Genomic DNA, 16,415 nt, shown 5'->3' with positions numbered 1-16,415 from the left:
AACAGATCCGGGGATCCCGCAGATCCGTCTTTTACACCATCCCTATAACCAGCTCCTCCAAATGACACAATGAATGACTACAGTTTGGGACAAATTACTACTCTAACCGATGAAAGATTATTCCGTCGTGATAGTTCCTCTGTGTACAAGCCGGGATGTTTCTATCTATAACTGAGATACAATGTAACAAACACAACGACAACGTGGATACAGTAAGTCATTTGTTTTGGGTGTAGTGTACCAATATGGCGGCTGCGCGGAGGCGATGGCTCCGTCCTTGTGATGTCAGGCCGTCTCCTGTCATACGATCTACGCTCGGATTCCCCACCCCTTGGGCTGTCTTCCGATGAACTCTACTGGTGCTCGGCTCGGCAGTGGGCGGAGAAAAGATGGGCATTGGGTAGAGCCGATTCGGCTACTGTGACGTTGACCAATAGGGTGAGAGCGCATGTGTGCGGCGTGCCTCGCGCTGCCTGCAGCTGATCCAGATTCCAAAGTGAACTCGTAGCCTTTCAGCGGACAGTGGAGACCCTGCAGCATGTCCGGCGAGAGATGCCCCCGGGTGGTGACATGCACGGCCCCGGTCAACATCGCTGTTATTAAATACTGTGAGCATGGGGAGGGGGGGATCAGGGGGTTGGAATGGGAGTAGATCGCGGGGTCGGGGCAAACTGAGGCTTGAGTGGCAATCTCTGGTCTATTGTGTCCAAGGAGTGCTTGTGGGGATTTTGTTGTTTATGTGGACGTTGTTTGCATTTTCCTGCAGGGGGCAAAAGGAATGAAGAGCTGATTTTGCCCATTAACTCGTCCCTCAGTGTCACGCTGCATCAGGATCAGGTTGGTGGTACTGAATGCGATTTTATTTTATTTATTGCACATTTTCCCACCTCTTTGCAGCAGGCTCAATGTGGCTTACAATACATCATGAATAGTGGAAATACATTTAGTGTTACAGAAGGATCTTGGGTAAGATGATAATGATAAAACATGATAGTTGTATAACAAGCAGATATTGTAAGACAGCTCTGAATATATGTGGAGGAGTTGTGTATATTCACTTTGGTTGATCTTTGTGGTATGTCCTGTTAAAAGAGATGGGTCTTCAGTAGTTTGCAAAAGTTCGTTAGTTCGTAAATTCATTTTTAAGTTGCGCGGCAATGCGTTCCATAAAAATTATACTTGTAACTAAAACTTCCAGATGGGGGCGCCATGGTAGCCTGAAGGGTCAGAAATGCCAAAGGCTGTTGGTAGCTGAGGAACATGAGCAAGAATCCTTTTTGCCAGTTGTGCCCAGGAGTTTTAAAGCACTCTGTTCCTCAGCTGGGGGAGATGTAAAATTGGAGTATCTCCCTTCGCAGCATGGCAGATCTTGCTTCTGTGGTAATGCTTTGGACCTCACTCTACTACTACTACTATTTAGCATTTCTATAGCGCTACAAAGCATACGCAGCGCTGCACAAGGGGGGCTGACAGGCCGCACAGATGTGCCCTAGTAGCTGTAGCAGGATGAGGTAATACTAGTGGGAGACCTATCTCAGAGTGACAGCAGATTCTCAGACTCCAGGTTTTTGTGGTATTTCCCACTGGGTTTATTTATTAATTGTGATGCCAGGGAGTCCTCTGTTGTGCCCATAGTGTCACCCCCATACTACGCATGTATGCTAGGATACAGATACTGCAAGAGCAGTCTTAATCAGCCTACTGGTGCTCCCTCATGATTCATACATCTACATTTTACCCGTCACTTAATGATCCATGCATTCTCTCTCTTCCAGTTAAAGGCCACCACATCAGCTGCAGTGAGTCGTGATTTTAAGGAGGATCGGATCTGGCTCAATGGGAGAGAGGAGAATATTAACCAGCCCCGTCTGCAGGCCTGCCTGAGAGAGAGTGCGTGCTGAGTGGGGTAGGGGGCTTCAGAATTGCTGTGAGACCTGTGAACCAGCAGTCACGGTGTGATGCACCCTGTTTTTCTCTTTTCAGTCCGTCGTCTGGCTCGGAAGAGGAGGAGTGGTTTGGAAGAGGAATCTGCCCCTTCTTTTCTGTCTTACAGAGTTCACATCTGCTCAGAGAACAATTTTCCCACAGCAGCTGGGCTGGCATCATCAGCGGCGGGATACGCTTGCCTGGGTAAATGAGCTGACAGGAATGGGGTTCATCTGCTCAGAGAAGTGGCTCAGTTAACACCTGTTTCTCTCTCTCTGTTGCAGTGTACACCCTGGCCGTGCTGTATGGGGTGGAGAGTGAGCTGTCGGAGATTGCTCGCAGGGGCTCGGGCAGTGCCTGCAGGAGCATGTATGGGGGATTTGTGCAGTGGCTCATGGGAGAAAGGGATGATGGGAAGGACAGTCTTGCCCAGCAGATCGCACCAGAAAGCCACTGGCCAGAGCTTCGGGTCCTGGTCCTTGTGGTGAGTGACAGTGTTTTCGGGGTGGGAAGGATAGGGCTGAGGGCAGACAGAAGACATTTTGGCAGTACCGACCATACTGAGTAGTTTCGATTTTTTTTATTTCCCTTTTTTATTTGGCCTTGTAACTTCTTCCCGCTCCATTGGGCCTCCAGCTCAGTCAGAACCAGGGCTGAGATCTGGTGCTATGAGCCTTCATTCATAGCCACCTTGGGATCTTCCTCCCATTTTATATCCCAGTCCAGCCAGGCCCATTGAAAATTGTTGCCTCTGGAACATGGCTAATGTAGATCCAAAGTTGATGATTGGGATGCCCCTCCCAAAGGTCTATGGACTCTGCAGCAGCCACAGCCAGGAACTGAGCCCAGGCCCCTCCTCCACATGGTAGCTCTACTAGTAGTCCCTGGGGCAGACACTCCCCCTCCCCCTTCTTTCTTCCTGCTGCTGATTTCCCTTCCTTTGAGAGAGAGACTCGCTGGCTCCCCAGCTCCATGTTCCTTGCAATGATGTAATGCCTTTTACCTCTTATACTGAGTCTGCTTTCTGGCAGGTGAGTGCAGAAAGGAAACCTGTGGGCAGTACAGCTGGCATGCAGACCAGCGTAGAGACCAGTCCCTTGCTAAAGGTAAGGAGCTGCATTCCCTATCCTCTCTCTGGGCTCCTGTGGCCTGTCTCTTGGATGAGGAGGGGAAGGTCTTAGCTTTTTGGCAGGTTTTCTTACAGCTGGACTTTTTGTTCTGGTTTCTTAGCACCGTGCTGAGGCTGTGGTTCCGGACCGTATGAAAGAAATGTGCAGAGCCATAAGGCAGCGGGACTTCGAGCGCTTTGGTCAGCTGACCATGAAGGACAGTAACCAGTTCCATGCCACGTGCCTGGATACATTCCCTCCGATCTTCTACCTGAATGACATTTCTAGACGCATCATCCACGTGGTGCATCGCTTCAATGCCCATTACGGGCAGACGAAGGTGAGCGAGAAGCAGCAGGGAGGGGAACCTTCCTTCTCCTCCAGGGTGGCTGTACCCCCATTTCAAAGAGAGTATCCCACTCCCTCCACCCCAGCATTTTGTCATGGAGAAAGAATATTGCTCCTTCTGTTGGACTGAGTATCGGGCTCAGTCAGTCTTGTGGAGCCTCAGGACATCGAAGCTGGTTTGTAGGGATTTGAAAGTTCCTTAGAAGTGAATTAAAAATATTCCCCCTCCCCCTAGTCATAGCTGGGTGGAATGACTCAGTCCTTGACTTCAGGGCTTCAGCCCCTGATCTGATCACTACATTATTATAAGGTAGTCCAAGATCCCCTCTAAGGTGTGTGGAAGTCTTCTTTCCTATCATGGGGGGGGGGGGGGGGGGGGGGGCAGGGGGATGGAGCAGCAGCAATATTGTGGGTGATATTCCTACACCACTGTCGATAGTAGGAATGCGGGTGGAAGACTCCCATGTACCTCGGAGGGAACACTAACATAGTAACATAGTAGATGACGGCAGAAAAAGACCTGCACGGTCCATCCAGTCTGCCCAACAAGACAACTCATATGTGCTACTTTTTGTGCATACTTGACCTTGATTAATATCTGCCATTTTCACGGCACAGACCGTAGAAGTCTGCCCCGCTTCCCACCACCGGCTCTGCCACCCGATCTCGACTAAGCTGCTGAGGATCCATTCCTTCTGCACAGGATTCCTTTATGCTTATCCCACGCATGTTTGAATTCCGTTACCGTTTTCATTTCCACCACCCCCCGCGGGAGGGCATTCCAAGCATCCACTACTCTCTCCGTGAAAAAATACTTACTGATCTAGTCTTGGAAATAAGCATGCATTTGCATATTCTGGCTAGGATTGAGGATGCACGCAAGCATCTGCTAGGTTTTGGCTGAGGTACAGTGCACCCCAAACTGTGTGAGAAGGTAAAGTAGCTTCAGAATGAGGGAAATGACAGCCTGGGGCTTCACGTAGCGTTCCTTATACAGACACTTTACAGGCGCATTTTATATTCCAGGACTAGGATGGTCATTTGGAGTCTGACTGGGAACTCAGAACTGAAGCTGTGTTGTGTCTCGTGTTGTAGGTGGCTTACACGTTCGACGCCGGCCCAAACGCAGTCATCTTCTGTCTGGAGCAGACGGTGGATGAGTTTGTGAGTGTGCTGAGACGCTGCTTCCCTCCCGAGTCTAATGGAGAGCTGTAAGTTCCGACCCTTTCTGATGTGCATTTCCAGCGCTAAATATGACCCTGTGTCCGGGACAATCTGTTCTGTATCAGCTGAGCTCGCACAAGATTTCACTGTGTGTTATAAGACACACAAAAAGTGGAGTCAGTCAGTGTAGGTAGGAACCAGATGATTCTTTATTCAACAACTGGAGACAAGAAGAAACCTGACGGGTAAATAGTCTAAAAATGAAAATAAAGATAAAAATAAATAATATAAAACATACACTAAATAAATATGTAAATCTAGGATAAATGAATCAAAACAACTGAAAACACTAGATATGGTATAGTAACTAGAAAAGTATCTATGTGTAAAATATTTAACACTCAACAATAAAAATATTGAAAAAAAAATACAATGCTGTACATTAACCATTAAGACAATAATGATTTTTAATATACAGCATTGTTTTTCAAGACTGTATACGAGGGCTGAATGCAGCTGTGTCTGTCTTTTATACTTTTTTTTGTTATTTTTGTTACATTTGTACCCCGCGCTTTCCCACTCATGGCAGGCTCAATGCGGCTTACATGGGGCAATGGAGGGTTAAGTGACTTGCCCAGAGTCACAAGGAGCTGCCTGTGCCTGAAGTGGGAATCGAACTCGGTTCCTCAGTCCCCCAGGACCAAAGTCCACCACCCTAACCACTAGGCCACTCCTCCACTGTTGCTACTATTTGAGATTCTACATGGAATGCTGCTATTCCACTAGCAACATTCCATGTAGAAGTCGGCCCTTGCAGATCACCAATGTGGCCGCGCAGGCTTCTGCTTCTGTGAGTCTGACGTCCTGCACATACGTGCAGGACGTCAGACTCACAGAAACAGAAGCCTGCGCAGCCTTCTACATGGAATGTTGCTAGTGGAATAGCAACATTCCATGTAGAATCTCCAATAGTAGCAACATTCCATGTAGAATCTCCAACAGTAGCAACATTCCATGTAGAATCTCCAATAGTATCTATTTTATTTTTGTTACATTTGTACCCCGCACTTTCCCACTCATGGCAGGCTCAATGCGGCTTACATGGGGCAATGGAGGGTTAAGTGACTTGCCCAGAGTCACAAGGAGCTGTCTGTGCCTGAAGTGGGAATCGAACCCAGTTCTCCAGGACCAAAGTCCACCACCCTAACCACTAGGCCACTCCTCCACTGTTGCTACTATTTGAGATTCTACATGGAATGTTGCCATTCCACTAGCAACATTCCATGTAGAAGTCGGCCCTTGCAGATCACCAATGTGGCCGCGCAGGCTTCTGCTTCTGTGAGTCTGACGTCCTGCACATACATGTGCATTTCCAGCGCTAAATATGACCCTGTGTCCGGGACAATCTGTTCTGTATCAGCTGAGCTCGCACAAGATTTCACTGTGTGTTATAAGACACACAAAAAGTGGAGTCAGTCAGTGTAGGTAGGAACCAGATGATTCTTTATTCAACAACTGGAGACAAGAAGAAACCTGACGGGTAAATAGTCTAAAAATGAAAATAAAGATAAAAATAAATAATATAAAACATACACTAAATAAATATGTAAATCTAGGATAAATGAATCAAAACAACTGAAAACACTAGATATGGTATAGTAACTAGAAAAGTATCTATGTGTAAAATATTTAACACTCAACAATAAAAATATTGAAAAAAAAATACAATGCTGTACATTAACCATTAAAACAATAATGATTTTTAATATACAGCATTGTTTTTCAAGACTGTATACGAGGGCTGAATGCAGCTGTGTCTGTCTTTTATACTTTTTTTTGTTATTTTTGTTACATTTGTACCCCGCGCTTTCCCACTCATGGCAGGCTCAATGCGGCTTACATGGGGCAATGGAGGGTTAAGTGACTTGCCCAGAGTCACAAGGAGCTGCCTGTGCCTGAAGTGGGAATCGAACTCAGTTCCTCAGTCCCCCAGGACCAAAGTCATAAGTACATAAGTACATAAGTAGTGCCATACTGGGAAAGACCAAAGGTCCATCTAGCCCAGCATCCTGTCACCGACAGTGGCCAATCCAGGTCAAGGGCACCTGGCACGCTCCCCAAACGTAAAAACATTCCAGACAAGTTATACCTAAAAATGAGGAATTTTTCCAGTCCATTTAATAGCGGTCTATGGACTTGTCCTTTAGGAATCTATCTAACCCCTTTTTAAACTCCGTCAAGCTAACCGCCCGTACCACGTTCTCCGGCAATGAATTCCAGAGTCTAATTACACGTTGGGTGAAGAAAAATTTTCTCCGATTCGTTTTAAATTTACCACACTGTAGCTTCAACTCATGCCCTCTAGTCCACCACCCTAACCACTAGGCCACTCCTCCACTGTTGCTACTATTTGAGATTCTACATGGAATGTTGCTATTCCACTAGCAACATTCCATGTAGAAGTCGGCCCTTGCAGATCACCAATGTGGCCGCGCAGGCTTCTGCTTCTGTGAGTCTGACGTCCTGCACATACGTGCAGGACGTCAGACTCACAGAAACAGAAGCCTGCGCAGCCTTCTACATGGAATGTTGCTAGTGGAATAGCAACATTCCATGTAGAATCTCCAATAGTAGCAACATTCCATGTAGAATCTCCAACAGTAGCAACATTCCATGTAGAATCTCCAATAGTATCTATTTTATTTTTGTTACATTTGTACCCCGCACTTTCCCACTCATGGCAGGCTCAATGCGGCTTACATGGGGCAATGGAGGGTTAAGTGACTTGCCCAGAGTCACAAGGAGCTGTCTGTGCCTGAAGTGGGAATCGAACCCAGTTCTCCAGGACCAAAGTCCACCACCCTAACCACTAGGCCACTCCTCCACTGTTGCTACTATTTGAGATTCTACATGGAATGAGATTCCACTAGCAACATTTGAGATTCCACTAGCAACATTCCATGTAGAAGTCGGCCCTTGCAGATCACCAATGTGGCCGCGCAGGCTTCTGCTTCTGTGAGTCTATTTGAGATTCTACATGGAATGAGATTCCACTAGCAACATTTGAGATTCCACTAGCAACATTCCATGTAGAAGTCGGCCCTTGCAGATCACCAATGTGGCCGCGCAGGCTTCTGCTTCTGTGAGTCTGACGTCCTGCACATACGTGCAGGACGTCAGACTCACAGAAACAGAAGCCTGCGCAGCCTTCTACATGGAATGTTGCTAGTGGAATAGCAACATTCCATGTAGAATCTCCAATAGTAGCAACATTCCATGTAGAATCTCCAACAGTAGCAACATTCCATGCAGAATCTCCAATAGTAACAACATTCCATGTAGATTCTCCAATAGTATCTATTTTATTTTTGTTACATTTGTACCCTGCGCTTTTCCACTCATGGCAGGCTCAATGCGGCTTACATGGGGCAATGGAGGGTTAAGTGACTTGTCCAGAGTCACAAGGAGCTGCCTGTGCCTGAAGTGGGAATCAAACTCAGTTCCTTAGTTCCCCAGGACCAAAGTCCACCACTCTGACCACTAGGCCACTCCTCCACTTAGTAGCATATTTGTATTAGTTTGCTTATTTTTAATATTTTTATTGTTGAGTCTTTTATGTTTAAATCATTTTTATTGATGATATGCAGCAAAGGAACAAATACAGTGTAAGCAGTACTAAAACAGGTATCATCAAAAATGTTTCCAAAAGTATTAATCCCCATATGCTCCACCTCCCTCCCAACCCTTCCCAGTCCTTTTGTTTCGAATTCTTCTTTATCCACAAAGCATAAAAAAAGCCCCCTTGACGCCTGCTGAATATTGTTGAGTCTTAAATATTTTACACATAGATACTTCTTCTGGTTAGTCTACATATCTCTGGTGTTTTCAGTTGTTTTGCTTCACTTATCCTGGATTTACATATTTATTTATTTATTGTATGTCTTATAGGTGTTACAGAGCTCCCAGATAATGAACCGGAACAGTGACAAAGTACAAGTGAAAGATCATTCAAGGAGTAGCAGGGGAGCTTTCACGTAGAATCTCCCCCAGCACTCCTGTGGACAGTGGCATTCCTAGGTCGGCTGCCACCCGGGGCGGATCGCCGCTGCGCACCCCCACCCCCCCGGGGTACAACGGCGTCCGTCCCCCCAGGGTGCAGCACGAGGCCCCCCCCCCCCCCCCCGAGTGCATTCTTGGCTGCTGGAGGGTGCAGAGAGCAGCCGCGCGCCTGACGGCTCCACTGGCTCCCTGCTCCCTCTGCCCCGGAACAGGAAGTAACCTGTTCCGGGGCAGAGGGAGCAGGGAACCAGCTGAGCCGACAGGCGCGCGGCTGCTCTCTGCACCCTCCAGCAGCGTACACCCGGGGCAGACCGCCCCCCACCGCCCCGGGCGCCCTTGCTACGCCACTGCCTGTGGATACTGTGCTCCTGCCCTGAATGTACTGCAGCCCTGTGAATGTTTTTACTCACAGCCTTGACATAAAGAAACCTGTAATCAGAAACAGGACTGTCTTCCTCCCCACCCCCAACTCAGAGTACAAAACATAAACAGAACAAGGCTCAGAGCTTAAACTTGAGGCCTTTGAGCCTGAGAGGTTAGTAACGCTTATCAGTCATAGGATGTCAGCTGGCTCAGAGCTGGGCCTGGTGTGGGATATGAACCTGCCCAGAGCTTGATTTTGCTTGCCAAATATTTGGTAGTCCAGTGTCTGTCCCTAGATATCCAGTGGCCAGGAGCCTGACTGTATTTACAGACAGATGAGTGGACAAAAAAGTCACAGATTTATACCTTATCCACTTTTGTCTTTGAGATTCTTGAAGGGTTTGCCTGTTGGACCTGTCACACTCTCTGAAGAGCTGAAAATGGCGATGGACATGGAACCCAGGCCAGGAGGGATCCAATATATTATTATCACCAAGGTATGTGTGGGACGGGGACATATTGGCAGGGCTGTATGTACAGGTTGGGCTGGGGGGAATCTCTTTACTGTAACAGCAGAGGGCGTTGCAGTAGGGCAGTGGTTCCCAAACCTGGTCCTGGAGGCACTCCACTCACTCAGGTTTTCAGGATATCCACAATGAATATTCACGAGAGAGATCTGCATGCAGCGGAGGCAGTGCATGCAAATATCCCTCATGAATATTCATTTTGGATATCCTGAAAACCAGACTGGCTGGGATGCCTCCAGGACCAGATTTGGGAATTGCTGCAATAGGGAATGAGTTAGATTAGTAGAGCGGTGGGGTGAGGGGTCTCTACTAGAGGAGGAATTAAGAGCTGCAAGGTAGGAGTGAGGGGCACTGGCAGAGCTGTGGAGGAGTCTCGGTAGTGGAATTGGTACTGCTGCTACTACTTATCATTTCTATAGCTTTACTATACTTAGGTAGCGCTGTACAGTTGAACATGAAGAGACAGTCCCTGCTCGACAGAGCTTACAATCTAATCAGGACAGACAAACAGCACACATAAGGGATAAGGACAAAGAGTAGCAAGATTCCAGAATCCCAAAGAGTAGCAAGATTCCACGCAGAATTCCAAAGCGTAGCAAGATTCCATGCAGAATCCCAAAGAGTAACAAGATTCTGGAATCCCAAAGAGTAGCAACATTCTGTGCAGAATCCCAAAGAGTAGCAACATTCCAGAATCCCAAACACTACTACTACTTATCATTTCTATAGCGCTACTAGACGTACGCAGCGCTGTACACTTGAACATGAAGAGACAGTCCCTTCTCAAATGAGCTTGCAATCTAATCAGGACAAATAAGGGAATTACAAAGGTAGGAATGATAAAACATGGGTACTGAATAAGTGAATAAGGGTTAGGAGTTAAAAGCGGCATAAAAAAGGGGGGCTTTTAGCTTAGATTTGAAGACGGGCAGAGATGGAGCTTGACGTACCGGCTCAGGATGTCTATTCCAGGCATATGGTGCAGCAAGATAAAAGGAACGGAGTCTGGAGTTAGCAGTGGAAGAGAAGGGTGCAGATTAAAGAGATTTACCCAGTGAACCGGAGTTCCGGGGAGGAGTGTAGGGAGAGATAAGAGTGGAGAGGTACTGAGGAGCTGCAGTGTGAATGCACTTGTAATTTGATAAGAGGAGTTTGAACCATATGCGGCAATGGATAGGGAGCCAATGAAGTGACTTGAGGAGTGGACTAATATGAGCTTAACGACACTGGCGAAATATAAGTCGTACAGCAGAATTTTGAACAGATTGAAGGGAAGTGGGAGACCTGTGAGAAGGAGGTGGAGGTGACTTGGTTGAGCTGTGGAGGAATCTCAGTACTGGAATTGTGGAAGGTGCTGCAGGGCTGGAGTGAGGTGCAGTGGCAGAGCCATGGAGGGTGCTGCAGGGCGGAACTGAGGTACATTGCTCGAGCTATGTGCACTTCTGTCCCAAAGTCTGTTTGAAGGTCTCTGATCTCAGAGTAGTTGTGGAGGAGGACAAGACTCACAAACTGAGCTGGTTTAGTTCACTGCACTTCTGAAGAAAAGGAGAAATGACACTGTGACTTAATTTAAGTGTGGGGTGAAAGGGAAGAAGGTGAGGAGCAGGCTGGGGTCACAGGGCAGGGAGTATTTCCGAGCAGAGTCTGGAGGAGGATACACAAGCCCTAGTTCCTCTTTTCACTCAAGAAGCAGTGTTGAAATGCTGTGGATTGTATCTGCAGGAGCTCATGTTCACTCAGTTATTACAACAAGCCCACCTGAGGTGCGGGGTTTAGAGCCCTATGTAGCAGTAGCACAGGAGGGAGGGATGGGGGCAGAAAGGCAGGGGTACAGGAATTCTCTTCTGCTTTATAGATGTGGTAAAATTGGAGAGTGCGAGTAAAGCCAGGACGTATCGTGACTAAAATCAGCTGTCCCTGATCCCCTCCTCTCCCCTTAGTCTTTCTCTCTCCTCCCACCTAACCTTGATACAAGCCCTTGCCTCAATTCCAGCGGCAGCGAGTCCCCTCCAGGTTTGCTCTCTTAAAGGCACAGGAGCTCATGAGCTGGCAGCTATTCTTATATTGCTGGTCTGCGAAACCTGCACCTTTAAGATGACAGAAGAGACCTACTGTATGTATACATCAGTGACCCATTGGGGTGGGGTGGGGTAGGGAGAGGAGATGCGCAATCCCTTATAGGCAGAACACTTCAAGCTTGAAGGATTTAGTGGAAGAGGGGATATATGTTAAAAAAAAAAAATTTAATCCACCCTTTAAGAAAGCCACGCTAGCAGCTGCTGAAGTCGGCATTACCTCACGGCTTTGTAAAAAGGTTGGAGGGGTAAAATTTTAATGTGTATATATATATATATATATTTTTTTTTTTTTTAAAGCCCTCTCTCCCTATGCATATAACATGTCTCCTTGAAATGTGTACAGGCCATAGATAAACATATAAGTAGCTGTTTCTGCAAAACAGACGTGTGTCCCTTTACACGTGTAAACTAGCAACTGACGTGTGCAAATGCCATGCAGACTTCTTAAATGACCTGCCTCGGGAACCCTGCTACTAAAAATGTGCTAAGCTCTTTTCCACAGCCCTAAATCCAGTCCCATTACCACCCACCTTTTAGGACTTCAAATTTACGAGTCTAGTGAAACCCTAGTGAACTTTCAAACTGGTCATTTAAATAACTTGTGCCCACCCCAGCCGCTGGTGTTCCGTGCATTTAACCGGACAGAGCCGCTGAATATTAGCACTCCGTGTCCCGAGGGAATGGAACCAGGGAGGAGCGGGTGCTAGCAAAATTCAGAGCTGGTACCTGCAGAGCTAAGTGGCATGTAGGAGCAGATAAAAAGGCAGGCCCTGACACCCACTTAACTAACCAGAAGAAGGTAGGCCTGCTTTTTATGTGGTTCTGCATGCCTCTGTTGACTAGCAGACCAGGAAGGGGGGAATTAGATCTGCTACTAGGGGACCGGGAGGGGAGAAATGTAAACCCCCCCCCCCCCCCCCTTATACTGATCCTAATGAATATTCTGCCAGGATCCGCATAACTCCCCGTGGCTAGCATAGGTCTGGTGAGAGCTGGATGTTCGATGCTGATGCCGGTGCTTGTCCACCTTAAAGAAAACACTGACCACTGCCAGCTGAATATGGACTGGAAAGATTCTAGTTTAGAAGCCCAGCCTACAAAATTAGGAGCCTAAATCCTTTGACTGTCGGCCATATGATGTCCAGCCTGTGCTGCGGGTACTCTGGACTCTTTGAGGGAACCTGCCGCTGCCCTGTCACTTTCAAGCGGTGATAGTGGTTGAGGATTTTGTGTATAATGCACCCCGGAGGTGGCTGCATTTATTAGCGTGTACATGCTGGCCTAAGAGTATGTTTGTCTTGCTTCCCCTCACAGCCAGGTCCCGCACCGCAGCTGGTGGAAGACCCCTCTCTCCATCTCCTCGGGAAAGACGGGATGCCCAAGCAGTGCAGCTGAGGCCTGCTCCTCCAAGCAAAAGCCCCGTCGTGCCAGAGAAGGAACAAGCTGCTGATATCAGAAGGAGCAGAGGGAGGGTGCTCGGTCCTTCCCTTTCCCAAAACTCACCCTATCCTCTTCTTTTGTCTGCCAAGAAGCCCCATGGACACAGGAGGGTTGGGGGTGAGGTGAAGCTACCCGTCTTTTGACCTCGAGTTACCCATGTAGCAGAAACCCGGGGAAAGCAGCGGCAGTGTCATTCATTGCCTTTCTGTTTCTCATTCCTGCATAATGTCCCCTCTAGTCCACCGGTCCGTCAGGGATTTTCATTTCTGCCCGTGTCCAGCTCACCCATTCAGTGCCAGGGTGGCCAGCCTGGTATGTTTGAACACCTGCTGACATTGAATTGACATAAGCGAGCGTGAAGAGAAACTGTAAAGCTATAAAAACTGGTGACCTTCAGTGGCAGCTGTAAAGGTCGTTTCTCCTGCCAGTGCTTGAGTTTAGGGGAAAGGGAATGGGACTTGATATATCGCCTTTCTGTGGTTTTCTGACTACATTCAAAGCGGTTTACATATATTCAGGTACTTATTTTGTACCAGGGGCAATGGAGGGTTAAGTGACTTGCCCAGAGTCACAAGGAGCTGCAGTGGGAATTGAACCCAGTTCCCCAGGATCAAAGTCCGCTGCACTAACCACTAGGCTACTCCTCCACTCATTCCACCAATAAGAACCAACCTCATCAGTGATATCACAATGGCTTGATTGCCCGATACTTGGCTCACTTCTGATATTGTGATGTCATAAGGGAAAGGGGGGAAGGGGAATGGGACTTGATATACCGCCTTTCTGAGGTTTTTGCAACTACATTCAAAGCGGTTTACATATATTCAGGTACTTATTTTGTACCAGGGGCATTGGAGGGTTAAGTGACTTGCCCAGAGTCACAAGGAGCTGCAGTGGGAATCGAACTCAGTTCCCCAGGATCAGAGTCCGCTGCACTAACCACTAGGCTACTCCTCCACTAGATTGGCACAGTCACGTGATCTGTAATGCACTGTGTGTCTCGCTCTTTGATGTGGGTGTTTTTGATAAGGAAGTGGTTATGAAAAAATCCCCCAAAAGTTTACTGCTATTATATAATATATGAAAAGCAAAACTTACTAAACCCAGACTTATCAGAAGACTGTAAGAAGTACTGTACACAAAAGAGTTACGTAAATAAACTCTACTAAACCTCCATTAAAAAAAAATAAAAATAACGGGGGAAAAAAAAAGAGGAACCATCAGAAAAACGTACTTCACTACCTCAGAGATATTTCAGGACTGCCTTCTTTCAGCCAATGGTTTCACTCAGTCATCGGGCTCTCTGTTAACTGCAGTGCTTTTTTTTTTTTTGTAGGAAAAAAAGTACCATACAGGGCAACCTTAGGGGTGTGGTCACGCTGGCTCCGCCCCTACAGTAGCCAAACACCCCTTTTACCAACCATGGAGCATGTAAAAATTGAAAATATTACACCAGTATAGGAGATGAAAAATAACTTGTGATTTTTTTTTCATTACATACAACTTCTGTAAGCTGCCAGAGCTCCAGTACAACCCAAATGACACAAAACCAAATTAGCACACGGACCAGGAGTTAGGAAAACAGTCTTGTCAAATCTGAAACACAATGGGCTTTGTCGCATTTGCCCTGCGGGAATCGCTGGTGTGGCTTAGTTAAAAGGAGTCCAGTGTGTTATCAAAATCTCAGAACCTGACAAACGGATCCCTGTTCAGACACTTTGTCCTCACGCATGCAGAACAGAGATGGCCCCTCGTCAGATACAGGCAAAAATCAACCTAGACTCTGCATGCAGCACAATACCAGGAAAACAGAAAGAAATAAAACAGCAGATGTAAATTCTCAAACTGGACATATTCCAAACACTAAAATGAAAATAAACTGATTTTTTTTTTCTACCTTTGTGGTCTGGTGACTTTGTTTTTCTGATCATCTTGGTCCCAGTCTCTGGTTCTGCTGCTCTCTAAACTCCATTTCCAGGGCCTCCTGTCCATTTATTTCTTTACATAACATAGTAAATGACGGCAGAAAAACACCTGCATAGTCCACCCAGTCTGCCCAACAAGACAAACTCATATTTGCTACTTTTTGTGTATACCCTACTTTGATTTGTACCTGTCCTCTTCAGGGCACAGACCGTATAAGTCTGCCCAGCACTATCCCCGCCTCCCAACCACCAGCCCCGCCTCCCACCACTGGCTCTGGCACAGACCGTATAAGTCTGCCCAGCACTATCCTCGCCTCCCACCACCGGCTGGCTCTGCCACCCAATCTCGGCTTTACTGTCCTCCTTTCTTCTCTTTTTCCTGCCTTACGTCCATAAGTAAAAGCTGGGTCCTCAGCGGACTTGACTGGAGGAGATATAGATTGGATCCAACTTTTGCCTATTTTTCTCTGTTCCCTTTGCTGCCTCTCCATCCATATGCATCGCCTTCCTCTCTCTTCCCTCCATCCATGTCCACCATTTCTCCTCTCTTCTCTCCCTTCCCCTCTATCCATGTCAACCATTTCTTCTCTCTTCCCTCCCTTGCCCTCCATCCATATCCAGCATTTCTCCGCTTTTCCTCCCTCCCACCTGCCCATCAAGCTTTACTCACTTTCTCTATTTCCTCCTCCCCACGTCCAATATTTCTCCTCAAACCTTCCTGCCTTTGAGAGTCTGGACCCCGAGCAGTAATAGACAGTACTAGGCCCGGAACCAGTGTTTACTTCAGCAGTTTACGCCCATGTTCTCGGGAAGGCCCTGTTCCGCCTTCTCTGACACCTATGCGTCAGAGGGGTGGTACCAACAGGGCCTTCAGAAGCAGATGGGCTCGAAGGCTCCTCACTGCTGGTGCCAGGCCTGGTGCTGTCTGATTACTGCCGGGGCCCCAGACTCTCAGAGGCAGAGAGCGGGAGGGGGAAACGGGATCAGGCCCGTAGCGAAGCCTGTGATGAGCAGGTTAAAAAATGTGCCAGTAAAAAAGCTCAATATGTCGCCATTGGCTGAAAGAAGGCAGCCTTGAAGTATTTCTGTGGTTAATTGTGTTTTTCTGATGCTTCCTCTTTTGTCACAGTGTAATTATTTTTATGGAGGTTTAGTGTTTGTTTACAGAACTTTATCGTATAATATGACATTATGCTCAGCCTCTTTAAATAAAAGAAAAATGTGTACCACATGTCCTCAGGGATCCTTGAATCTTCTTGTACTGGACTTATATCCAATGTCTCAGTCGGACTTGAGCGAATTCTGCTTTAGAGTAAACTCTGAGGTGACCTTTTGATAAGGTGAAACAGTCTCTGTTGGGTGGGTGATGTAAAGGGATAAGTTTTAGATCGTGTCTACTTTTTAAATTTTGTGTGGGGTGGGGGTGGAGCTACTGACAATTTTATAGTACTGGAATTGTCTTCTTTAAGTTGTAGA

At 47.1% G+C, this 16,415-nt stretch overlaps 1 protein-coding gene across 1 annotated transcript; it reads left to right on the top strand.

The window, feature by feature from the left end:
- The first annotated feature begins 502 nt into the window (after positions 1 to 502).
- Positions 503 to 13,519, top strand: MVD (mevalonate diphosphate decarboxylase). Its single transcript, XM_030204585.1, has 10 exons — positions 503 to 608; positions 767 to 837; positions 1,776 to 1,890; positions 1,984 to 2,130; positions 2,211 to 2,410; positions 2,958 to 3,032; positions 3,157 to 3,375; positions 4,479 to 4,594; positions 9,358 to 9,466; positions 12,889 to 13,519. Exons 1-10 carry the CDS (start codon positions 539 to 541, stop codon positions 12,967 to 12,969), a joined length of 1,203 nt encoding a protein of 400 aa, XP_030060445.1. The 5' UTR covers positions 503 to 538; the 3' UTR covers positions 12,970 to 13,519.
- The last annotated feature ends 2,896 nt before the right edge of the window (positions 13,520 to 16,415 follow it).

This window comes from Microcaecilia unicolor, chromosome 5 (genome assembly GCF_901765095.1).
Source record: "Microcaecilia unicolor chromosome 5, aMicUni1.1, whole genome shotgun sequence".
In the NCBI taxonomy this organism is placed as follows: Eukaryota; Metazoa; Chordata; class Amphibia; order Gymnophiona; family Siphonopidae; genus Microcaecilia; species Microcaecilia unicolor.
The sequence above is the reverse complement of the archived record's forward strand: the minus strand, read 5'-3'. Positions and strand labels throughout refer to the sequence as shown.

Excerpts from the sequence above, each read along its gene's own strand:
- MVD (XM_030204585.1), top strand. The coding sequence starts at position 539 with ATGTCCGGCGAGAGATGCCCCCGGGTGGTGACATGCACGGCCCCGGTC. Across the intron at positions 1,891-1,983 it reads GCAGGCCTGCCTGAGAGAGA|TCCGTCGTCTGGCTCGGAAG; the intron begins GTGCGTGCTGAG and ends TTCTCTTTTCAG. Across the intron at positions 2,131-2,210 it reads GGCGGGATACGCTTGCCTGG|TGTACACCCTGGCCGTGCTG; the intron begins GTAAATGAGCTG and ends TCTCTGTTGCAG.